Here is a 27,588-nt window from a genome sequence, read left to right as displayed (position 1 = left end):
CTCAGTAATATATTATAAAAGAATAGAGCGATTTGATTTCTTTCATTATGTACAGCTACAGAGTTTTATATTTCTATTCTGTCTGAACAAATTCTATCAATTTCAAGTTCATTTTCAAATTATCTACATCCTAATTCAGATCTACTACGAATAGAAGCTTTGATAAATCCATATGCATTCTCTTCTACTGTAGCACAATGATGAAATGTAATCTGTAATTCTCCCCATCCTCGAACTCAGTGTTAAAAAGTTATCTAACCTTATTATATTTTTCTGTTTCAGGTACGTGTGGCACAGAAACATTTTCTTAGACTACCACGATCGGTAAGTTCATTTCTTAGCGATGCAGATAGTTAATCTAACGAGTCTGCCCATTGCGATACTTTCAACGAAAATAGTACTTAAAGCGTGAGAAACACTCGAGCCGAATCAAATTGAATGGAACTTCAGCGTTCCCTATCGTTCCGAGAACATTTTATTCCCTTTCCTGTTTTGCGTTCCACCACTTCTGGCTCTCTTTCATTTGCGCCGTCGAATTGGAATACACTTCCTTTGCTCTCGCCGCGGGAAATTTCGATCTTCCGACGGCCTTGTCTTCAACGTTCATTTTCCGTGTAACACAGACTAGTTCATTGGTATTTATCAGTGTAATGAAACACATTCCCTTCCCGGTTGCGCGATGTGTGGTCTCATTTAACTTGTAGAATGCGCAGTGGTGAACGAATTGAAAGCCGAAACCAACTTCCAAAAATAATCGTCCTGTGTACTCCAGGTTAAAAGTCATCTAGTTGTACCGCAGAATATATTATTAGACAGCTGACTTTATGCATTTATTTAAGACAGTATAATTTAAGACAGTAAAAATATTAGAAGATTTTAGAAACACTGTTATACATTATTTTCAGCCTGTTGAACATATTAAGAAAGAAAATTTTCTACTTCTCACTGCAGTTTGTTGCAATTCAGACAGAAATTTTTTATTTTGCATAAAGATCCGCTGTCTAAATATTATTGCTCTGTGGCTTTCTCACAGTTTAATAAACGATTTATTTGCGATTACGAAGTATAGGCATTGGAAGATGTAAAAATCTTTGAATTTTGGGGTCACAAATGATCTAAATCGCAGTTTCTCATAGTTTTCGCCACTTTTCATTGTTTACTACTCATGGCAACTGTTTTCTGTTACTGCTTTGATCCTCGTAAGCTCTAAATTTCTTTCTCTCCGCGGAAGCTCTCTGTTCGTAATATTGTCAGTAAAACATCAAAGTCTATTTACGTATAAATAAATGATTATATTCTTTTGTGCTATTATATTCCTTCTAACTATTTCACTGACAAATTTATTCCGGGAATTTAATAAAAATTCTTCGCTTGCTACTATTAACGTCTCATAACAGTAGTAATCATCTCACTCGACGGAGTATTAAAATTCATTTAGATATACGGTTGATCCTTTGCGCTCTGAAACGTCGAGTCCAACTCGTCCCAAGATTACCATGGCAAAATAAGTAATAAAACGAGCTGCGCGTGAAACTACAGTTTGATTTAAACAATTAATGAAAGAATTTAAATTGCATGTTCACGTATTATACTCTATTTAGAAATAATGATTCTTGCAGCAGACGGAGTTTAGTCAAAATGATTAGTATTATTTGTGCGCATATTACAAACCGTATCGAAGCGTTAAGTAATATCATATACAGTGGGTGTAAAAAGTATTCGCACGCCTTTTAAGACAGAATAACATTTTTATCATTGTACCAAACGACCTGATTTTGTATTATCAATTAGAAGCATAGGTTTACGAAATGGTATGTAAAAAAGATTTTCCAAAAATTTTTTATTTGGTCCCTTATGAAAATTGAAAGTATATGTTTTGTAGATCTATGTTAGTTATACACATACTGAAAATTACATCGAAATCGGTTGACGCAGGAAAAAAACGACACGCATCGAAAAACTACGATTCTCACCATTTTTAACCGCTTGCAGCTCGTGTGTATGTTAATCGATTGTATGTCAGTCGAGATCTACAAAACGTACATTTTAAATTTTCTTTATGGGCCCAAATAAAAAAGTTTTAAAGAAATGCCTTTTTCATGGTTGCATGTAACCTTTTAAATTATAATTTTTGGGAAATCGTTTTTGCATCTCATTTCGCAAACCAATGCTTCTAATTGATTATAAAAAATCAGGTCGTTTGATACAATTATGAAAAAAGTTATTCTATTTTAAAGGGCGTACGAATACTTTTTACACATTTATGACAAGACCGGGTAAATCAAATTGAAAAGAGTGAAAATATTTGAAGTTTCTACAAATTTTGTTGATGTAGAAAACAACTTTAGCGACAATTTTCTTTGGTATAAACAATTTGACGGCAAGTTTCTTTTACAAATGACCACCGATCGAGAGGTGTAGATTCGCTTCGAAGACGGATGACCATTACTTTTTATACACTGTGTACATAGAGTGTTCTGGAGTAGGTATGCTGGGCTGCTCTTTACTTTACCGGACTCAAAATTTGTGTCTTTCTCCTACGAATTATGATGTATTTGGTATGTGATCCAGTAGATTTTTCGAACCTCTAGGATCAATAGTTGAAGAGCTATGGTCGCTTAAAGTTGAGCATATTTCCAGATATGGGCGGCGCCATATTGTTTTGTAGTGACGGTCGCACGCCGCTTGCTGAGTTGGTTAGGATTAGGTCAATGGGGGGCGAGTGCGATTTGGGGAGTCAATCGAACAAGTTGTGTTTTTGAAGTATTAGAAAGTTATCTGTGAATTTTGATCTGTGAATCTAGAGCGGACAAAGATACACCAATCGTGTATTACGTCGAGATTTTCTCGAAATCAGTTCGGTTCGGGGCAGTCCCCCCTCCTGGGCTCGTAAATTTTCGTAAATCTTCTTGAATTTCGTGAATTTTTCGTGCATTAACTCAGGGGAGTAGTGGAGTGGGGAAATTTCTGCCTTCCCGTGTATTCTGAGTGTTAGCACAGGTGTTTAGAGTGTATTAGGGTATTTCGAATAAGTGTTCGCGATTTATTCGCGTATTTTAGGTTCCTGGCTCGGACCGAAAGTCCGTGGACCTTTTACACAGATAGAGTACGCTAAAAGTCCAGGGATTTAAGGACTGAGGCTCGGTCCGAATGTCTTTGGACCGTAAAAAGTGCGAATTCAGAGACGCCCTTCGAGGGCATTATCCCTTAGAAAGGGCCTAGTGCTCAGACCAAGTATTTCGAAAATTCACGGAGTTTGAAATAAAAGTCTAAGATATTGTGGCGATATCTACGGTTCCACCAAAAGTTCTTGGACTCGCGGAAATTTTTAAAAAAAGCGATCTAGCAAGCGTTTAATAGGTTAGAGCAGTGCGTGCGAGCAGGTTTAAGTGCGTGCGATTAAATTTTTGCGTTAAATTAGGATTTATTTAGAATATAGTAGTGAATTAGATTAGGCATACGTGCGTGCGTTTTTAGGCTACGATTACATTGTGTTGTACGGGGTGATTGCTTCTACAGAATAAAGAAGGAAATTTTTATTAAAGAAAAAAAAAAGGTCAATGGGGGGCAAGGTAAGCGGCTCGCGGTCGTCACTACAAACCAATATGGTGGCGCTACATACCAAATACATCATAATTCGTAGGAGAAAGGTACTAATTTTGAGTCCGGTAACGTAAAGTTTACCCGGTATGCTGCTGAAAAGCTCCGGTATGTAAGGTATTTACGGTGTTCTGGAGTGTAAGAATTGAACATTGTCTTCTTGTAGAAACAGCATTCACGAAATGAAATAGATGAAGCTTAAAGAATTCATTCATTAGACAGGTCGTTAGTGTCATTACGGTCAAAGAAGATTAACAGAAAGACAGGGAATTAACCGTGCATCGGATTACGTCGCCGTGACGAAAGTCGATTGTTAAATGCGGAAAAGCCGGCGTGTCGTATCACCTTTTAGCAAGATGCGCTAGGGGTCGATGGTGCTCGAACATCGGGTGAGATATCGCACCTTTGAAAGCCCACCCCAGTCGGTCCCCTTTCGTCGTGGCCCTTCGATTCACCTGTCCCCTGTCCCCTGTCTCTTGTCCGTTGTCCCCCTGCCTCACCAACCACCTGTCCCCTTGCTCTCTTCCTCCTCATCCACCGCCAACACCCCGCACTCCGCATTCCGACCGCAACGTCTGCCGCGCCACTTCATGACAATGCATCCCCCCATCCTTCACTCGGCTGTTTTCCACGCCGGAATCCCGGAATGTCGTCGATAAAATATTAAGGGCGCGACGATATGTAGGCCAGCCGCCTCGGCAAGCGTCTTATAAATCGCAGAACCGTCCGGTCGACTCGATGTTAAATCGAATTCTAGCCGCGTGACGCTCTGTCCCCGTGTTTGACGGATCACGGGAAAATTCTGGGGCGCCTCGATGGAATTCTGAATCGAAATGAGCTGCCAACCAGAAAAATTTTAATGAATAGACCGCAGCGTGTTAATGAAAATTCGAAAAGAAAACGGTAAACAGAGGGGACTATTCTTTCGTATTTATCTAGCGGAACTATGGGCCACTCGCTCATTTCTGGACAGACTACAGACTAGAGGTGCCCGGAGAGAGGGTTCGGGATACTCGAAAATTTATATTGTTCGGAGATCCGAATGTCGTAGATTTTCGGGTTCCCGACCCGAGCACTACTCGATCCGACTTCGATAGCGGGTACCAGAGTATCAATAATTTTCACAAACACGTAGACTAACTTTTTTACTATAATAAATAATAAGTATAAGGCTGCTCTTTATTTTACCAGACTCAAAATTTGTGCCTTTCTCCTACGAATTATTATGTATTTGGTATGTAATCCAGTAGATTTATACCCGGCGCGGATGTAAATCGAAGTTTCGAACCTCTAGGATCAGTAGTTGAGGAGCTATGGTCGCTTAAAGTTGAGCATTTTTGACAGGTAAGGGCGCGGCCATATTATCGCACGCCGCGCCGCTTACTGAGTTGATTAGGATTAGGTTCGGGGGGGGGGGGGGGCGGCGGCAAGGTAAGCGGCTCGCGGTCGTTCTACAAACCAATATGGCGGCGCCCTTACTTGTAAAAAATGCTCAACTTTAAGCGACCATAGCTCCTCAACTATTGATCCTAGAGGATCGAAACTTCGATCTGCATCCGCGCCGGGTACAAATCTACTGCATTACATACCAAATAAAGTAAAATTTACCCAAATATGATACAATTTCTAAATGTGTGAAAGTATTAACCCTTTGCACTCGGTTGTCCCCTCTGAGGCAACACTAACAATTGCTGTACCATTATTCAAGATATTGTTTATATTATCAAATATATCTAATCAATTACTAAACGTTTAGGTATTGTATGAGGTATTATACCAATTTCATATCCATAAAATTTCAAAAATCATAGGGAATGGAAATATTCTAGATCGGAAGAAATCTTTAATTTTCAAGTTAAAATAGCTCCGAGTGCGAAGGGTTAACAAAATCACATCATGGAAAATCAAAATTTTCTGAACGTATAATGTGTTGCAGATAAGGCCTTTAGCTTGGTACCAAAAACTTGTTAAAAAGAAATCGAAATGAAACATTTTAAATGTGCGCAGAACATGAATCAAATTGCATTTCTCGTAAAAAGAATAGCACTTCCGAAAAATTTTAATGATATCCTGCGAGCTGACGAAAGAGAATTCAGCATAATTTTATTCTATTCGTGATGCAGTATTAAACATTGGAGTCTACATTTTAGCGCATAAAATGTTCCGAAAATAATTGTCCGAAAAGAATGCAATAGACATTTTTTTTTTTTTGGCGCTCTGAATTAAATTTATGTTAGAAGATCGACTATCAAAATTCCGTCCGTAATTCGTGTTCATCGTGTATCGGTCAGTGAATCACTTGAAACAATTAACCGCGGGAGGACGCTTTAATTGCGAACGTTCATTCAACCGCTGAAATTGCTCGGTTTGCTTCTCTCTGAAATTATTTCGCGGTATAATGGCGACAATAACTTCCATCGGGCGGCGGCGAGGCACAGATAAAACTCCTAACGAACTGTTTTGACGACTGTCTCGGCATTCTGCCGCGGCAGCCTCTCCTGTCAAATGATATCTGCTCTTTCTTTTTCGCTCGTTGAATCTTCCACGTAGAAATGTTTTCGTGAATTGGTTCAGCCAAGCTGGGCTAATGGAAACAAATAGATATTGTCGTAATAAAAGATGAATCAGAATGTCGCGTCGTCGCGCCGGTAGAAAAAGTTTTTTGTTAAGAAGAAATTTATAGAAACTCAAACTGGTACATAACCTATAACTACATAATTACACTGACTCAGCCGTAGTGGTTGCATTGTACAAATGATTTCTTTCGTGCTACCATACCAGAATTACTAATAAATCACCGAAACGTATTAATTCATAACTACATCGCAATGTATAAAAATATAATTTTACAAAATTTATTTAACCCTTTCGTCCGTACAGAAAATACATGGCTTACAATATATCATTTTCAAAATACCATTGTTTTTTCACTGTTCGGACTTTATTCTGGTTTTATAGAATTGATTGAGAAATTTGATTTAATTTTCTTATTTTAAAGCCCTATAATTCTCTTTTTTCGCTTTCGCGGTAGTCAACCAATACGTATAGATTATCTAAAAACTTTCTGTATTTAACATGTTTGCACAAGTTCTCATTATAAGACTATAAATTAATGTATGTATTAGCGAGCAAAGAATGGACATTCAGAGAAATTTTGTAATATTTTTTAGAGGAGCATTAACAAATTGTTGAAAGAAATACAGTAAATGGGTACCCGGTTGACTACACAAGGGATAAACAGGATTCTTTACTTCTCTGATACAGTTTTTATATGATACTATCTACAAAAACAATATTACAGTTGAGTGCAAAGAAAGGTGCAATGATATAATTGATTGTAAAGTTTCTATCATTATGGCATCTGTTCGTTCTAGCATGCACTGACAAAGCAAGCACCTTCTTATAAAACAAGTAGGAAACAAGAAACACATAATTTTGGCAATAATGAAAAGATAATGTATTTCACATTAAAACATACATTATATTTAATTAACCAAGATCATAAGAAACTATACAATGAAGGGCTGAAACAATTGCCGAACTTTCAAACACTTTGCCTAAACTTTAACCCCTTGCCCTACGATTTATTTCACGGTTATAGTGATTAGAAAACTCTTGTTGTGGTTCGTAATTTCGTAAAAAAGGAGAAAAATTATATCTGTTATATGCCCCTACATGTTCTCCAATAACTATACATTGACAAAACCAAAATAGGATTTCATCTCGGTTTAAAGGAAATCAACAACTAGACTGCGGATCTTTATGCAAAATAAAAAATGTTTGCATTGATTGCAAGACACAGGAGCCAAATAAAAATTTCACTTTTCTTTTAATTATCTTATTAAGGTAAAACGAATACACTGGTGGCCTTAAATCTTTCTAATACCTCCACTGTTTTAAATCGTATATACCATTTTTATCATAAATGCAAAAAAATTCTCAGTCTATTAATAACATACATATTTATTAGAATCTGTTCAGAATTTTCGTCACGAGTCTGTCACGATATTGTAGATTGTAGGGCATGGGGTTAATTGTAGCATTCTAATTTTATCAGTACAAATTGCTGGTTCTAACATTATACGTTGCAATGCCACATTGTATTAGAATGATAGAAAGTAACGATTTCGATGTTAGCCACAAGATAACAAAGTGTCTGAGCAGAGATTATGGATAAATGTCGAATGAATTTCATTAAAAATTACAAAGTAACTCACGCGATCATTATATACCAGCTCGACTATCAATTTCACCGAGGAACGGTTACTCTTGCCAGCGCGTTGAAGAAAATGAAAGAAAAATACCGTTCCGCGGACGGGATTCACAAAAAGTACGATGATCCAGCATTTCATCCGGGCCAATAATGGCTCACGGCATTCGTCCGGTTTGCTCTATCCGCTATTATCTGGCCACGGGTTCTTCCTCACTCCGTCTTCGATTTATCCGTCTAATTTTGCGAATTAATGGCCGCCACTGGCGCCGTCGAAACCGACGAATTACATTGTTTAAGTGGCATGCTAGGATTGCCCCATCGATTTCCTGGTCGCGAATCATTGCGATCTGGTCGATGTCTTGTAACCTTCTCTCCCTTCCTACGATTCTAGAAGTCTGTACCTATCAATTAGGTTTGAGAACTCGTTTCACCTTTCGCATGGATTCGCGCACGTATACCTGCATGTAAGAATTTCTGGTTTTACACACCAGTCTTAAAAGGACATGGATGAACTCCGAATATCCTTGAAAGTAATAAAAAAGAACAAAACAATTTCGATCAAACAAATAAAATCGCATTAATCAGAATACAGAATTACTGTGTACATAAAAGAACGAACAAATTGGAAAGTAAGATATAACGAGCAACAAAGGGAGGAAACAACATTAATAATTATATAATTCTTAATCTTAAGAAATCTTAAAAAATTACTTCAGTAGATTGTTTTACCAGTTTTAACTATTTTGTGTATTTTTTCATGTCATCTGTTTTAGAAACGACATCAATATTTTGAAGAAGAATAACTAGAATGTCGTAAACTTTTTTGTAAAAAGTAACGATCTATTGTAAAATTCGTACGAATGAAAAATTATTAAAATCTTCCTGAATATGTTTCACAGTTTTGATAGCTTTTTTTTTATTTGAAGAGTAAGTTATCTTCACGATAATTATCGAACTCTGAATAATCCGTCCAAGTGATCATTCTAACTACGAGTATCCGCTCTCAATCACGGCCTGAATCCTCTAACCCCTCGAGCATCAGAATCGACACAAAGGGACCGAGGATCGAACTATTTCACGCAACATCATCATTTCCAACCGGTCGTCAACGAGAAATCGAGTCGCAATCAATGGTACGTCGAATAGCGCACCTTTCTGCGAAATTCCAGAAATGAAAGGGCCGTGTAAAATCAGTCCACGGTCTTCGTTGTCGTTCAGCGTTCTATCTCCTTCTGGTTCACAATTCACAGTTTCATTGGAAGACTATTGTAGTATTCACTCGGCTATAATGATTGTAGTACGTCGTTCACATTCGTATTTATACTGTAAAATATTCGAATATAGGATAAATAATATTAACCCTATGCACTCGGAGCTATTTTAACTCGAAAATTAAACATTTCTTCTTAACACTTTACCTACCGGAAGCCTATGTAATAGGACTTTCAATAATTGTGCTGCACCGAAAGAAAACATAGAAATTGTCTTTTGCGTTGCAATCTTAAATGAAATTATTTGATGACGTTATTGAGGGTGACTTGTTAGTTCACAATAAAAATTGATGTCGCTATTGAAGGTTCCATTAAAAAGTGTTTAGCCATGTATCATAGATTTTTCAAAATTATGCGATAACCACCGGTCGGTAACGTGTTAACCTAGAATCATTCCATTCTCCATGATTTTTCCATTTTATAGATATGAAATTGAGATATAACACCTGATACAATATTTAAATGTTTAGTAGATGATTAGTAGACTGCGGATGTTAATGCATTTATGACGAAATTGGTTGGGTGAAATACAAAACAGTAAAAAATTCGAAAAATTTTAAAAATACTGTAATGTTGTTTTCAATGTAACGAAGTTATTAAGGGATGAAATCAATTTTTATTTGATTCCTGCTTGCTACAATAAATGCAGAACATTATTGATTAGATACCAACATAAAGCAATTTTAGGTGGTCACTCTGAATCATCACTGGACTGCTAAGGGTTAATATTAAAGGAGTAAAATATGAGAATAATGAGAAAAGTTAAAGGATACTAATTCAGAAAGAAAAGGAGATAGGAAAAGGGACGTTTTTATCGTTTTGGGTAAGGATGATGAAATTGCCCATCAACTCTTTATGAGGTGGTAGAAGTCTCCTGTCGTGTAATAGCTATCACTCATATAAGTCTGGAATAATTATAGTAGAATGAACATCTACTATAGTTATTCATGTATATTAATGACCACGATAGGATTATTAGTCTCGTAACTTACAATAATAATATAGTACACTTCGAACGGCAAAAGTTTACCACTGCGGATTTCCTGAAACTGAGATTTTGAATGGGTTGCGGTTTCAAATAAGGCAAACTCGAATGTGAAACATATTGGAGTACAATATATTTAGATTCGATTTTAGGACTTCAGAATTATTAGTTCTGTGTATTGTCTGCTGCAGAAATTAACATGTAACACTATTCGATTGATGATAAAGTCGCACAGATTTTTTTTATATAGATAAAAATGTTACCAAAATTGTTTTTACCTTGAGTTAATCAGAATGACACAGCAATCTGTTAAAAATAAATTATATTTATCTAATAAAAATAAACTAAAATAAATGGAAGATATTAAACTAGCGATTAATAATATTTAAAACAAAAATAGATGATAATAAATGATAATGGCAACGGAATCACAAAGAAAGGCAATTTCCTTCCTTCAATATTTGTTGATTTCCTAAAGCTAAACCAGCTTACGGTAGCCTTTTTAATTTACATTTTCCTGAACTCGCGGTACATGTATACTTTCAATCTACATACAAAATGTTGTGCTATTTTATCATCAAAGGAATGGCGTTCGTTGCAAGTCTGTTTTCTCAGTTTCGATGCACCGAGAATTGCTTACCAGTAATTATACGTAGTGTATAGTTAATGTCGATTACAGTGGACTATATTCGGATCGCACGTGAAGCATCACTCGTCTAAATTAGACTTGAAATAGACGGACAAAATCCGTCTATAAAATGGTGGGGGTAATGGTGCGTCCTCGAAACGAATTGAATTTCCTAGAAATTATTTAGCCGGTTGCACCATTGTAAAAGCGCCAGTTTATTTCGGTTCTGGACAACAGAGACGTGGCATTAGCATGTAGGAATAAATCTCCGTACACAATGTATCGGGTTGGCAAGAAAATAATTTCGGTATTTTAAGGTGAAATAGAGAGCCCAATTTTTCTATTCAAGCAATGAACTTTAATGAATAAGATATTCTCCCGTTTGTTCGATGATCTTTTTCCAAAAAGGATAAATAAGAAAATATTTTATTGATTAAAGTTCGGCGAAATTCGGTTTTATTTGGCCTTAAAATACTAAAAATACCGAAATTACACCGAAATCTGTGTACAGATATGCATACTCATTGTAGCCATTTTCTGATTAATAAATTTTAGAAATGAATGTACATACCTATTTATTGAAGCATATTGAGTGATATATAATTAATATAAAATAATAGAAATATATATATATAATTAATACATAATTAATAAAATATATAATTTAATCGAAATAAATAAATAATTAATTTTAAATTTAAAAAACAAGGTTGAATTTTATTTGCGAAAGGGTGAAATTGATTTGCGAAAGGGTGAAATTGATTTACAGGAAGGTGATATTGACTTGCAAACGGGTGAATTTGGAGTGTGAAACCTATAAATTGTCGTCAACAGTTTCAAAGTTTTTGGACGGGCCGGAAACTACTTGTCGACCGGTCGCGTGTTTGCTATGTATGCCGGATTTAGACGATTACACGTACCATAAATATTCCAAATGTACAGTTTAATAGTGACCCAGGTACCCTGTATACATAATATAAGAATCTTCTAACCAAAGACAGCGTCAAGCGAAAAAGGAATTATATACAATTGGTTGTGGAAGTCGATCTCCTTAATTCCAGCTTGATTTCGCGACCGAGAATTTCCATGCGAGCGTGCCACGACGAATTCTCGTTCGCCGATGATACTTTATTGAAAATACAGAATTTTAATTGGGATCTCCTGAGCAGGCCTCTCGAGGCTCGCGATCTCTAACCGGCATGAGGTTAATGAACCACTCGTCGTTTAAGTAGTTCCTCTATGCGGAACATGTTGCGTCGCTGCTTTCCACGTAATAATTATAATGATTTTCCACGGTAACGTTTCTTCCTCGACTGAATCGCGCACCATCCCATCGTGGTTCGGAATCGCGGTCGAGTTTTCCCGCGCGAATTGTTTTCTCTCGTCGCGGACCTCCCGCGAGAGGATCTTTCCCGCGAAGGTGTTCGAGCTTCGAATTAATTTGGTTACAATGGTCGAAAGGAGTTACGGAATTCTAATTGGCCGGGGTCCGCGAATTCCCGCCGCGTTACGAGCCCATAATCTTTGCCGGGACCGAAGCGAACCCCCTCGTAATTTCAGGATTATACGTCGCAAACACCGTTACGTTGAATATCATCCCCTAATGCGATCTCGCGGGAACATGCTACCGTTCCCTGCTTCGCGCGCAGACGATTCAGTTTGCTGGGTTACAATATTGCTTCGTAATACCTAACCGCGGAGTACTTAATACCGCCGGTGAGATTGCTTTGATCGAATACCTTGACTCGCACAAGTGGTAGTTGTTCAAGCCACGAGTTGACATCGATTTTACTGTGCGAACGTCACCTTTTTATCAATTTTCAGATTCAGATTTCGGTACATACTACACTGCAGAGTTGGACAAAAGTTTAATCAACGATTGACGAATGAATTTCTACTTCAATCGTTAATCGCAATTAACAATTCATTTCCTGGTTTAGTCGTTAATTGCGATTTAGGTGTACTGTCATTTGATCTATAATACAAACTCTGTTTACGTGCTTTTATGTTTTTTTCTTCGATGATTTCTTTTTTTAATCAACGATTGACGATTAACTTCATCAATCGATTGAATCAATCGTCGATTTTTCAATGATTACCTTTTTTAATCGTACACATTAATCAATGAATCTTGATTAAAATTTTATCGATTTTAATATTATTTTAATTATAATATTAATAATAATTATTATATTAATTATAAAATTTTAATATTTTAATCGATTAATGCCCAACTCTGCTACATAGTTGATTCGGTTATCGACAAATTGTCGATTTTTAAACAGTGGTAAATTCGTTAAAACAAATAGCACAATAATAAATCTGGATTTGTTTTAAATCATGAAGACCCCACATTCGCAGCACATGGTTCATTTTCTCCTAGGATATTTTGCGCTTTTTTTATTCATTTTTATGTAAAGGCTAAACACTGTCGTTCGCCGGGGAAAACCTGGAACATTCTATTCACTGTCTCTTAGATACTGAATTCAGTGAATGTACAATGATTTGTTGCACACACACACACACACACACGTTACGTGAATAACTGTACGCGTGACTGAATTGCGGCGTGTTACAGACGTTATTATTTTCCAGAAAAAAGTTTCGACGACGTCAGCAGGTAATTGGAAAAGAAGAAGAAACAAACACGACGCCTGGTGTTTCTAGTATTAATTAGAAAAATAAAGGAGGTATTTTTCGCGATCGCACTATTTGAAAGAATGGTAATTATTTTTCTCGGCGCACAGGTTCGATCAATTTCTACACTAAATGAATATAGCTTGAGGGGCATGAAACGTTATAGTCCGGGTTCGAACCAAATAACGCTTCCGATTCGGGTTTGAATCAGCAAGATGCCAAGCTATATTCATTTAGTGTAGAAATTGATCGAACCTGTGCGCCGAGAAAAATAATTATCATTCTTTTAATTAGAAAAAGATAAAAAAAAGCAGCCGTCGGTTTTCTGATTCTCCCGTGTCCCTCTCGCTACTACGGTGACAACGAAAACTTCGGTTCGGTGATTCCGTAGGCGTCGCGCCGCAATACGTTTGCGTCCTAAAATATCGGCATTGTAAATCACCGCCTGTTCGACCGAGCTGCGATTGCATTATAAAATGCGGGTAAATTAATTTCAGTATGGGAGAGGATTGTTCTATGGCTATAGGAAAAACGAGGGAAACCGAGAAAGGGAAATTGGCCGGTTCTACTGACGCGTGGAAGGGACGCGACGATTGATCTACACGCGCGCTGCTCGCACGTAGGAGGGCGATGAAATGGAAATTTATCGCTCACCGGGTGGATGCTTAGCCGGAGCACCGGCGTCGAACGATGTTTAATGGGATTCCAGTGACACAATGTGTGTTTCGGTTTGATTAAATTTTGTTCACGAAACTTGCCTTTGCGTTTTAATGCATACAAGGCGAAAAGACCGACACTCGACACGAGCTTCGCAAAATATTGGATGTAGTTGAAGAAAGTGATTTTATAAGGATAGGTCGAGCACAATTTTAACGTCGGGTTTACAGGACCCGTCAAAATGACAGGTTCTAATATTTTTCATTTGCGAATATTGAGATTGTAGAGATTATTGATTGATATGATAGAAATGAGATAGACACACTCTTGTTATTTTTATAACGATACGTAAAATAGTCACTTTTAGCTCTCCGTAAACCTAGTGTTGAACCTGAGCTGACTAAAACGTCATTTCAAATAATCCTGTGGTAGTTTATTTGAGCAATCATCTAATTGTTGTTTAATCACTTCATTATGTGAATTTCAAATGTAGAGAAGTTATTAACTATTCAAAAACAAGTGCAATTTGAACAACAAATTGAAACTTCAATACTTAAGCTACAATTGCTATAATTGATCAACAAATTGATTTTGTTCCATTTTGAAATATCTCCCATCACTCTATTCAGTCAAATATTATTTAGACTGTATATAATGTTACGCTTTATACCATACACCTTTTATATAAACATATTTTTGATAGCTTCAACCTCCCGCGAGATATTGCACCATGCTCATTGAAACGTAACACCCTGCGTATTATTCATCTCACAAACAAAACATTAAATTGTATCGCATTGAAATATTTTTGAGATTTAATCTATTATTGATACTATTACATATTATTCAATATCATTGATTTAACCCCTTGTACTGCAATTTATTTCTCGATTGTAGTGAGTAGAGCTTTTGCATCGTTGATAATTTCCTATAAAAAAAGAGAGTTTATGTTTATTATAAGCCTGTAAATTCTCCAAAGGCAAATATCGGCAAAAACAAAGTAGAATTATATTCCGGCTTGGAGGAAATTAATAATACACATATTTATTATTGTTCGAAATCCTCATTACGAGTCCGACTCGATGTTACAGTGCAAGGGGTTAACAGGAATTTTAAGCAATTGCAGAAACTAAATGAAAAACGGCGAAATTTATGTTACGGTTAAATCATTTTAACTGAAGAGAAGGGCCATATGGCGACAGTGGTTTTTCGAAATAGAATCTCCAGTAGTTTTCAGAACAGAAAAGTTTCTCCGGTAGAATAGTAATTCCACAAGTACCGTAATAAATAGCCTCGCTGGGACTTCGCGGCCAACTAGGCACGAGTCCGCGTAATTTTCCGGCTGGTGGATTTTCCGTTCCGACATTTTCGGGAGGTATTCTTTCTGATTAGCGTCGACAGCGCGTCGGTCCGCGGTGCGTAGTTCTCGCGGAACGCGTCGCTGCTCCGCCCGAAAATATAATATTACCAATTTCCGGACATTCGGAGCGACCATTGTCCAGCCAGAAAATATCGAATCAGGAATAATGATCCCCTTTCGCTGTTCTCGTTCCGGCGTTGCGGTATTCACGTCACAGTGCGCACTTTGAAACGTCCGCAATTGTCAGTAACTACCGATTTTTTTTAATCATCCCGCCGGTAAATAGCCTACGCCGATAAAAAGCCCAGCGTGTGCTGAAAGGAGCATGTTTGATCACTGCTAGCCGTCAAATTGAAAAATTAATGGGACGCATCGATGATTCAATTGGGCTGGTGAATGTAGGCGAAGCGTAGGCTTAAATCGCGCCACATTTTGCACGAGCATTTTCCAATTAAAAATATTCATTCTAAGGCTTATATTAGGTGTACAAATAAGTTCGATGCCTTTTGAGCATACTTTTGATCTTTATTTATAAAAAAAGAAAAGAATACACGTTACGTTTCGAAGCTCCCAGCATTCTTCAAACGAACGCAAATTGCTTGTCGAGTTACACCAAGTTCCTCAGCAAGTTTCTGTAGTGTTTGACAAGAATTTCCATTCAATAATTGCTCCAAGTCTTCGCCCTGCACTTTTTTCGGTATTTCACTGCGTTCTCCGTCACTGAGATCAAAATTTCCACTACGAAACCTTTGAAACCACTTCTTGCATGTTTTATAGGTTACAGCATTTCCACCTAACGTAAACATTTTTCTTGGACGCAAAAGAAAGAATACAGTGTCGAATGTGCTGTTTCTCCAACGCCATGGTGTGCAAAGTATTGCTTGCTGAGGTTATGTGCCAATTAGCGTAAATTTATGTAGTACGTTTAGTAGGGTAAGCTTGATGCTGTAAAACACCAAAGCGGCGGGAGAAAATTTTTATTTGAAATACAATCACAATTGAATATATGTAAAGGCACCGAACTTTATTGTACACCTGATACGTGACATTTATCCTGTAACACTACTGCATAATCCACCAGCTCTTCTTGTCTGACCATAACCGCTTTATACTGTGCCGAACTATATCGAACTGTACCAAACTGCTTCAATCCGTTTCAAACTTCTGTCAATCCGATCCGCTCCGAACTACTCTAATTCAAGTCTGTGGAATTTAATGGACCTCGTGATTAATTGAATCAACGGGTCAACGTGGACGTCGTGTTTAGGTGTGTTTACAATTATGCAGTTTCTTCATCCTCTATTCTTACGTTGGTATTAAACCAACGTTGGTATTACAGTAGAGTCGCGATAGTTGTCAGGTGCCTACCCACTCCACTGCCGGCCAACTTCTTTTTTTATGGGACTTTCACCAACTTATTGCTAGCATTTTTCTGATTAAAATGACACCAAACACGATATAATTTCAACTGTATTTATTTAGTGGTTGAATTGACGACGAAAGTGTCGGGCGCAAGGAAGGACAGCGTATGGGAAAGAAAGAGACGCGGACAGTCGAAAAGGTGGGGAAATAGCGTCCTAGAAGGGGAAGGTTAGAGTGGGAGATAAGTTTTAATCTGACGACACTGCTACACCCTGCCGCCCAAGGGTATAAAAGGGTGATGAGGAAGCGTTCCCGTAGTTTGTCGTATATAATTGTGTCGCCGGGGACTCTACTCGCCGTTTTTCTTAATGAAATCACACAGTTTGTAGTTAACGAAATCATACATACCTTCTCCCCTAAACTAATTAACACAGGTTTCCCTGAAAATGGTTTTTGCTCGTCTGCTAGTGACTCTCTTTCAGATAAGAGACTCAATTTTAGGCGGGCTACTTAGCTACATATGAAATTAAACACAATAATATCGTTGCAATTTCGTTGAGCAATATTCAGCCAGTCAAGTGATTGATTAAATCATAGCTATCGTAACCGTAATTAATGCGCCCCGATAGAGCAATAATAAGTCCCATTAATGGGCGTGATGAAGCTGAAGCTGCAATTTTTCTCTGTCCTGTCAGGGTACCTCGAGAGCCAGCTGACAAATTATCTGGACTATTAATTAAGAAAATTACCTTGTCACGGAAAATAATAATCTTGTCGGTGCGGTTCCCTGTACCTCCCAGTGCTCGACGATCAGACACGTTTCGAATAAAATATTCTCTTAAAAATGCACAGAGCTCTGATGCATGAGAAACATTATGTCGGCTAGCAGTTAATAATGCAAATTATTAGAAAAATATTCATGAAAATATAATTTTGTCTGAATACATTCAGTTTATTAATACTTGGGGTCTTCTTAAATAAAAAATTGTATGTTTTAGGATGCATACGTGCTTGTATTACATTTTCTATATTTATTAGCATGAGAAACATTATGTCGGCTAGCAGTTAATAATGCAAATTATTAGAAAAATATTCATGAAAATATAATTTTGTCTGAATACATTCAGTTTATTAATACTTGGGGTCTTCTTAAATAAAAAACTGTATGTTTTAGGATGCATACGTGTTTGTATTACATTTTCTATATTTATTAGCATGAGAAACATTATGTCGGCTAGCAGTTAATAATGCAAATTATTAGAAAAATATTCATGAAAATATAATTTTGTCTGAATACATTCAGTTTATTAATACTTGGGGTCTTCTTAAATAAAAAATTGTATGTTTTAGGATGCATACGTGCTTGTATTACATTTTCTATATGTATTAGCATGAGAAACATTATGTCGGCTAGCAGTTAATAATGCAAATTATTAGAAAAATATTCATGAAAATATAATTTTGTCTGAATACATTCAGTTTATTAATATTTGGTCTTCTTAAATAAAAAACTGTATGTTTTAGGATGCATACGTGTTTGTATTACATTTTCTATATTTATTAGCCACTGAAAATGTAATTTGCATAGCATTTCCGTACATTTGCTTTTGTGAAAATATTTGGAAATGTGACAATGTAAATGCTGTGAGATGTGAAATTGGGTTACAAGATAACAGAAAATGTTGTATACGTTATCGCATATGTTGCATACTAATGCATACACAATGCCGCATACAATTCAGTGTTTTCAGGAGTGTCGTAACTAATGATTCGAAACTGCTTACTTATTAATTTTGAATTATTATTGTGGAATTCGAATTTCATTTGACTTTATCATCCCTTGTGGTAGTTTTTACAGTTGACGTTCGACACGTGACTGTCACATCAATGTCCATAAAAGTTGCAGAAAATCTAAAATTTGGTTTACGTAATAGATTGTCGTAAAAATTGATTTTTAAGTTTATTGTGTCAGTCATATATGATGGTCGCGTGTTAACTTTGGTAAAACATTGTATTGCAACGTTCCCCGAAAATTGATATGTATTACAGATGCATAAACATCCGCGCTATCTTTATTACAGCGAACTTATGTTTTTGAGTGTTTCCCGGTTCATATTTGGTAAGCAGGAGTGTGTTCGTAAACAATTTGAAATTCGTTTTTGTTCGGCCGAATACGATTGCTCGTCGATTATACCGTGCAGCTTCCAGTTACAAACAAATATTGGATCACTCGGAATCCCAGGCCGAAGAACATTGGCAGGGCAAGTGATCCTGGTTACCTTTCCCAACGAGTTCATTGGCTGGCTGGCTGGGCATTTCTGCACTCGGGAAACAGTTAACTGTAATAAGCATCCTCCGCCGATAGGCTCGGTATAATTGAATTACAACGTCGTTAAAACATTACGCAATATTGATTATTCAAGCAGCGTGCGCTCACAATCAGAAATTGGATACCCGTCATTACGAAGTTTCTGGTGGGAGGAAAAACTGATACACGGTTGGATCAGCTCGAATACCGCAAGGGTAAACTGTCGAGCACTTCGGCGACCGCGATCCCCTATCGAACACGTTCCGGCTAACTTCTTTGTCGCTGGAATCGATGTCGATGCGGTATGCTTCCTCGTTTGATCGTTCTACAGTTGTCTCTCCATAACTGTCGCATCATCGGGTTTGCCGAGTGACAGTTCTAGTTGAGGTGGTGCTCTGTAGTCTGCCGAACGTAGAGGAGAATAACAATTGAAAAAGAATGTATCCCCCAATGGAGATATTCTTTTTATTAGATTATGGTTTCACCTAAAAAATGGCCAAATGTGGCCGATCAAAAAGACACATACTTGATTTAATAAACTTTATTTAAAATATGGGAAAAGCTTTTTTCCCCAACCTAATATTTAACCACAATGAAGTTTAAAATATTGCTATAAGCATCTATATATTCCTATTAAAGTCGTTCAATTTCAAATTTCCCGAATAATCGATTTTCTTTACATAGATCAGACAGAAATACTTCGTTTTACATAATTTTTGCATGGTTTACCTACAATCAATTCTTAAAGGTTCACCCCGTCTTTCAGGTATCTATCAGATCAATAAAGTCACTTGCAACTAATAATCTGTAATTGTAATAATCATCTAGCAAATGGAGATGGTATTGCAATAAAACTGGAAGGATGCAGAAAGTAATTTCTTTTCTAACATAAATGTAACAACATACAGTAATCGTTACACTATTTTGACCTACAGTGGCCGAAATTTCTATAAAGTCATCTTCTTTTTCATAGATATTTTAAAAATATCACCATTTTTGTTGACTTATCGTATCTGGTCTTGTGCCTTGCAGACACTCGGATAGAGGGACTGCGTACTCTAGACCGCTATGTTGACTATTTACGTTTGTTTTGATTTTTTTCTGTCTGGTGCAGAACACAAGTGCGAAGTTTCTATAAAGTCGCTTAGTGTTTCTCTGTATTCTGAGCAGAGAACTACGGAAAACTGCGAATATTCTAAAAGTATTAGTTTTAGAACTCACAGGAATCCCCTGTTTGTTATAATTTGATTCACGTGTATGAGAATGCCGAGAGGAAAAGTACTAACAAGTGAAGAAAAAGCATCAATCGATGCTTATAAAGATACGGGCTGCTCTAATCGCGCAATTGCTAAGAAAACTAATCGGTCATATACTGTGATTAATAATTATATCAATTTACTCGAAAATTACGGAAAAAATCATCTTAAAGGTAGTAATAAAAAATAGTCAAAGAGACAACATTCAATATTAATGAGGTCTGCAGCTAAGGAAAGGAAAAATGCAGCACAATTTCGAGCTGAATTGGAGAGCTCCCGGTAACAACAAGACGTGTGCAACAACTTTTAAATTCTTCTGGACAAAAATACCACGTACACCAGGCCTTGAAGAAGTACATAAACCGGCCCGTATTGATTTCGCACGGGCACAAAGCACAGTGACTTTATAGAAATTTCGGTGAGTGTAGAGTGTCAAAATCGTCACTCAATTACTCAATTAAATGAACAACTGCTGCATCAGTAGCACAGACAAACTAAAAATTTCAACTTTTGGCGGGCTGAACTGGCCGAAACACACGCCAGCGCTGTCTGAGCGTTAAACTGCAACATCTCGGAAGTGAAAACGTAACATATGTTGCATTATCTGACAATTGTAGATGTATTCGATGTGTATAGAACATATACGTTTCAATTCCCGGAATAAGAAATGTTTCCTTCCAGAGGAGAACTCGGAGGACAGCGTCCTGGGTCGGTTAATTTACTGTCGCAGTCAGGAAAGACAGTATTTGTGACACGCAGGAAAAACACTCTCGAGAAACTTGAAATCGATTTTTAAGCGCGGGTTGGCACGCAACGATATATCATCTCGCGTAGGTTGCGACTGAGATAGGTGGCCGGAGGATCGTGATTTATTTCACTCCTCCAACAGGACACTCGAGCGAATTTCCTCCTTGTTCCGACGGCGAAGGGAAAACCCTCTCCATCCTCATTCAGGCCTGTCTCTCCGACAAGGACTCCTTCTTTTCTCCAGGTTTTCGAGGGTGTATCGTTACGTCGGGAATTGTTCGGGGAATCCTTTGTTGACCGTTTGCTCTTCCTTAAATCTCAGGACTTGCAGACCTTCTTCCTCCTGATTTCATCGATCCTGTTCGACCTATCGACGCCCGTTCGTCCACTATCTTTAATTGTACCTTCCTGATCGACTCCTGCTTTCTACCGTTTCTCCTACTGTTTTATCAACTACAACAAACGATTACCCAGCGGTCGATGCTCTTTCGATTGCTGCCTTGTTTCCCGATGTGCAACCTGTGCTTACACAAAGCCAAGCTTGTGTTACGTTGTGTAATAAGTCCATTCACGTCGACTGCGATAGCCACCTCGAGAAGGGTTATCTCTAACGTGTCCTCAGTTTTTAACTGATTATAGCATGCACAAAAATCCTAAAAAATGAATGATGGTCTATAAAAGTAGAGGCTTCGAGCTTCCAAATGAGTCCAAGTATATTGTTGTAATATCTTTTTCAACGAAATTATCATGGTTCAAATGCACAATATGTAGCAAGTCATCTAAAGACTTTAATTCCTGTTGGTACTGCAATGGTTATTGTAGTTGATGTAAAAAATGCTCGCGTATCTACATCTAATCCGACAGTAAATATACATATGGTGAGCTCAAACAGTAAATCCTAAAAATCCAATTCCTAATAAGGCATAAATTATTCCTAAATTACCAAAAATTTCGTTTTTTCCTCTTTCATTGAAAATAAGATTACAGCTGGTACAATAAAAATATAAACTTCTGGATGGCCAAAAAATCAAAATATATGTTGATATAAAATAGGATCTCTCTCGATCACTATTTCTCACAATTTCTCGAGAATTGGAAATTTAGTGATCAATTATTCTTTTAATACGTGCTGTATGTATACATATTTTACTGAATTGATGTGATGTGAATCTATTCGTGTTTCCAGTCATGTGTTGTTGTGAGAATCTAGATGGAAACTGTCATCTTCATAAATAATTCTTTATCTACACTTTCTATCAATCCCCTGACATATATCTCTGGTAAATGACTGCATTTCCACATTTCCTTACGACTTATTCAAAAGAGCCTTACTAATATTTTATCTGCCCGAGTGACCCAGATCTTGGTCATTTTCCACCAACCTAATTTGCGCCGTGAGGGCAACATTTACGTATTCTATTTACCGGGTGAGTCACCTAACGTCTGCACCTCAAATATCTTTAATATTTTTTTTAAAGATATATTAAATGCCTTGAGGACAAAGTTGAATGGTTTAATGGGCTACACACAATGCCATAAGAATCATGGTTTTTAAAACTTCAAGGTTAGCCTAACTTCCTTAATGTAACCACCCTTTTTTAAACACCAAGTCTCAAGGTCATTCAAGGTCACAGAAAGAGGAAACGTTTAAGATTTAAAATATTTTGAATATTTAAGCAGGTATCTAAATAATAATAAAAACTCATCTATGCAATTTAACGCGATATTAGGAATGTACAATCACGTGAACAACGGTCCTTTGGTGATCGAAAAATATGAGTATGATTGACAATTTTGTTTGCCTCGCCAACACGAATACACTCTCATTGAATTGTGCAAATTTATTCAGAGCAAAATATTTATTGTCACGTATTTGAATCTCATTGGGAAAAGATACCGCAGTAATAAGTGCATTTACCCTATGTACAGTGTTCAACTCTAAGCAGTAAACAGCAAGTGACAGAGTTTATTATCCCGTAAATCAAAATGCAAAACTAGAGAATGTAATGAACCGGAGGGAAACCTTCTTGCCCGCCTTCCAATCAGCGTTCTTTGATCACGAGCGATCAGAGAAATCATCGAGTTCCCGTGAAATCCGGCATAAAAATTTTATTTATTATTTCCTCGCGGCCTTTCTTTTTTCAATCCCGTTGGAACCCGGAGGCTGAGCGATCCCGTCCCCACTTCGATCGTTGAATAAGGAACTGTCTTTTCGGAAACCCGATATCGAGTTTCTTCCCGATGGAAGCCGGGTGTCGAAAGCTGTGCTGAATCATGCACAGCCGGAAGCGCAAAAGGAAGGGAACGACGCCGACAATATCAGGGAAACGGGAACGTCGGAGGAAATAAAACCGTTCTAAGTTGGATCCAGGCGTGGTGAACGGTCAACATAGGGTTATACGAGGGACCTGCGGGAAACGATACACTCGGGAAGTCCCCGGAGCTGTTCGATGGCTCCTCGATCCGGAGTCTGTGCCTAATTGCGAGAATCGAATCGTGGAGACCTACGATTTTTTTACGGTGCATTTTTCACGCGATCCACCCTCGAAAACGGGCAAGTAAAAGAACGAATCACGATTCCGAGATAGCTAAAAGGGCCTCGGATTTGGATTGCGCGTAAAACAAGAGCACGCCGGCAACGAAAGAAGCTTTGCTTGCCGCGTAAAATGCGAAGACCAGAAACATCGAATGACGGCTTAAGTTCGACGACCAGTGGCTAAGGAAAGACCAAAACGACGTGACGCGACGCTTGCGAGCTGAGAGACGTGAGAATTTCCGTTTTTATAGACAGGAACTTCTGCTTCCTCTAGTGTACCCGGTGGTGTTTTAAACGCGGGAAAAGAAACGCGAACAATACTTGCGATGGAGGAGTGAAAGACATGTTTACTTGTTCGGGTTTTTGCGACGGTTGAAAGAACACTTTTGTTTATTGTTATGTGTAAGAAGTTACAAGAGAAGTACCATTAACTCCTTACAGTCGGTGTTATTCGCTCGCGAATATCGGGCGTGAACACACACGATCCGATCCTTCACGACCGACGGCGTCGCGGATCGTTACCTGCCAAATTAATGTTGGGTAATTTATTAGAGATCTTAAGAAGCCGCGTTTCGTCCCGAATTTGCTAGAAGGACTCGTCAGTAAGGCTGTATTGGCAGATTCCGCCTTAAACGCATGGGAAGGCGCGACGTTTCCCAAATCCTCTCGAATCGAGGTTGTCCGGCTACGATCAGCGACAAGAAGAACAAGATATGCACGTTTTTTTTCGTTTCGCCACGATATCACAGTGGTCCAAACGGCCGATTTAGGAGTGCAAAAGTATAAACGCTTCTAATAATCGATAATTCTGTGTTACATGTATTCTATACACATTAGGTAAGTATAAAGAAGGCTAATAGAGTTCCGTAAGTTAATTGAAATATTTTTTTTTCTTAAAATATAGCAGAGAAGCAACATATTTCAATTTATAATGCCAGTTTTAATGTACAGTGATAGAAAAGAGAAACTTGTACACACACACACAATTGTGTGTTGAAATGAAATTTACGACAACAACAATAATAATACATATAAAAAACACAATAATAATAAAAATAAAAACAGAACAATATTTATATCTAGTTATACTATTTACATCTAATTATAAGCATTATAATTATTAAGAAAACAATTATTACCCAAGCTTATAATTATGATAATTATTACTAATCATCACTAAAAACTCCTATTTCGCTTTCTTCATCTGAATTACTGTTGGCATCATCCAAATTACTATCTTCATCGTTCATATTACTGTCGTTATCATCCAAATCACTATCGTTATCATCCAAATTACTATTGTCATTATTCAAATTACTATCGTTATCATCCACATCATTATCGTCATTATCCTCATATAATCAAAGGGTTTTCATTTCATTTTCAAATACTGTTTTTATACTGTTTTTTTTTTTCTCCTACGCTACGACTCGCGAAAATAACTGTCAATCGGCGCTCCAACAACAATGCCACAACACCAGGCATTCTTTGCACATTATTGCCTAATACGTCTATTAATCGTCTATTATACATATATTATTATAATAATACGTCTATTATATATGTAAGTCCCACGGGTACCCGTCATCGAACTGTACCAGAAAAAATAAAATAATTTGCTAATCTGCATTTTTCTACAAATAAATTTGATGAAACCATAAACTACATACTTCATTCCTAATATTCATGCAAAAATTAACGCGAATACGGGCGAATATCATTAGTATTTCCTACAACAAACTTAAAAAATAAATTTCTTAATACTTCCCCTTGAGGAACATTATTTAAACTTTGCCGAGAAATTGTTTTATATTTTTGTTTTCATATCTTCCTAATGCTTCTGAACACGGCTATTATAATTAGAAATCAATATTAACGTTCTGAACAAAAAAATAATAGGTGAAAAGGATGTCCTTAATATCGATGTACTTTTCATACTGCTACTTTCAACCTATGCCACACTTAACAATAATTGATTTGAGAAGAAAAATTGTTGATTTTAGCTTCTACAGACACGCGTGTTGATGTAAGAAACAGTATTAAATGCTTACTTCATGTTTGGTTTTTTGACTTTTGCACTCCTAAATCGGCAGTTTGGACCACTGTGCGATAGCACGATTACAAATACGGTTGTTCTCGACGTTGATGATAACTGTTTTTTTGGCGGAGAACATTTGTTTTTCGAGGGACCTTTTGTTTTCGTTTGTGGGGGAACCTTCATCGTCGTGAAGAAGGCTCCTCGTCAGTTTATGGGCTGATTTCAATGACGTTCATTGATAAACGCAAGGCGATGTGTTGATTGGGTATTGCCGAACGTTGCATTTCCCGCTCAACACACCCTTGATGACTCGTCATCCTCCACGGCTGACTCGAGCAGCCTTTGGGTGGAAGGAGAGAGACAGAAGGAGAGAAGTAAGCGATACCACTCTGGTGGACGGTCCCTTGCGACCGAACAGGTGTCATTTGATTAGAACCACTTGATTCGATTAAAACCACGTTTTTCAAACATTACTGTCGAGCTCTGAATTGCTAAGACGCATTCGACAATATTTTCCAGTTTCACAGCAATTGAAGGAACTGTGTATTTGTACTATTTGAGAATTGCATTAACAACTAACTGAATAATTAATTTTTGCATTTAACTGATCGCTTTTTCTTCCATGCACAAGTATAAAAAGATAGGCACAAATATAAATATATGTGTGTCGATTGGATTTCCCCTCTAATGCTTGCAATAAATTGAAATGTTTCAGATGTTTGGTAGATTGCGATGCATAAATAAGTATGGGAATATAGCAATTATTTCAAGTTGCGTAGCAACTGTTAATACCTACGAGATATGAATATAATTATGAAAAACCAGGATAATAAGTTTTACGTAAACTGTTTACTTATCGCCACCATTTTCCAACGGATTTGTTTGATAGTTTCGTTTTTATGGATTTTTTCGTCGGTTTTTTTTTTGCCAAAGCACACCACTGTGCGCCGCGCCGGTTCATCGAGTTAACGGGTCAACTTTATCATCTGTTTACCTCGTAATGTGATACACGAGTGTTTGCGTTCACCAGAGGAAACGATGTTTGAACAGAGTGAAACTTCTGATCGATCCACCACGCGTGTTGGTTAATAAGTTACATTCGATGTGCAGCGATCATTAGGAATTATACAGCGCTGCATACGTTATTGTACGTATGTGAAACGATAACGCTTTATTAATGGCTGGCTTTTTCTCGTAAAAGAGTCCGCCTTTCGTGTTTAATAGGGAACGGACGATTATTAGACAACGATGCAGTAGAAATGCAGTTTGCGTTTCTGCCGTTGTGCGAATATTTGTTTTCCTTCCTCTATTCAAAAAGTTCTCATTATAATAGTAGAAAAATTACTGATATCCGTGATTTTTTTAAATGGAAATTAGTGTGTACATATACTTTCAACATTTATGGATTTATTCGTATGGATTTCAGAAGCATGCAGATTTATTTTGAAGTGAAACATTTTATTTCAAAATTAATTCTACAAGTGTATTTGGAAATAATCATTCGGTTGCAAAATAATATTTTTCGTTAACCGAGAGATTTGATGGTATTTGTTTGTGCGTGTATGTATATACTATAGTATGTATAGCATGTATACTATAGTATATGTATAAACCTATATGTTTACTATATTTGTAACATTAATCATTGGGAACCGGATCAAATGAAACGTACATTTCTACCAATTTTATTCATCTTATTTTAGAGCGCCGGACCAATCCTTGAAGTGGATTGTGACTGTATGGAGGTTGGTAATAAATCGGAGTTTTACGGGAAAGATATTCGATTCAATACTTCTTCAATTCCACTGCAGTTTGTATCAGAAGGATATTTAAATGAAATTCTTGTCAAGTCTTTTGCAAGCAAAGAGAAGTATCCAGATGCCTGCTTTATTTCCAGCAATTCTGCTCATCCGATATAAAGATGGAATTTAGTCTTTTATTGAGTACAATTTTTGCTACGTCCAGTATTACGATGAGAAAATGTGAAAAA

General features: G+C 37.2%; 2 protein-coding genes across 14 annotated transcripts in view; both read left to right on the top strand.

The window, feature by feature from the left end:
* LOC143217586 (dystrophin, isoforms A/C/F/G/H) overlaps nt 1-27,588 on the top strand; it is a 1,095,306-nt gene that overhangs the window by 591,214 nt on the left and 476,504 nt on the right. The gene's annotated exons all lie outside the window — the stretch shown is intronic.
* The window catches only part of LOC143217589 (uncharacterized), a 172,282-nt gene that overhangs the window by 119,335 nt on the left and 25,359 nt on the right, over nt 1-27,588 (top strand). The window contains exon 2 of one of the 2 annotated variants that reach the window (XM_076442056.1): nt 283-27,588. The exons of the other annotated variant lie outside the window; for it this stretch is intronic. Within the exon in view, the coding sequence (XP_076298171.1) occupies nt 283-357 (75 nt within the window). The 3' untranslated portion in view covers nt 358-27,588. The remainder of the gene's footprint in view (nt 1-282) is intronic. 2 annotated transcript variants of the gene reach the window in all.

The sequence above is a fragment of the Lasioglossum baleicum genome, chromosome 17, assembly GCF_051020765.1.
Source record: "Lasioglossum baleicum chromosome 17, iyLasBale1, whole genome shotgun sequence".
NCBI classification, from domain to species: Eukaryota; Metazoa; Arthropoda; class Insecta; order Hymenoptera; family Halictidae; genus Lasioglossum; species Lasioglossum baleicum.
The sequence above is the reverse complement of the archived record's forward strand: the minus strand, read 5'-3'. Positions and strand labels throughout refer to the sequence as shown.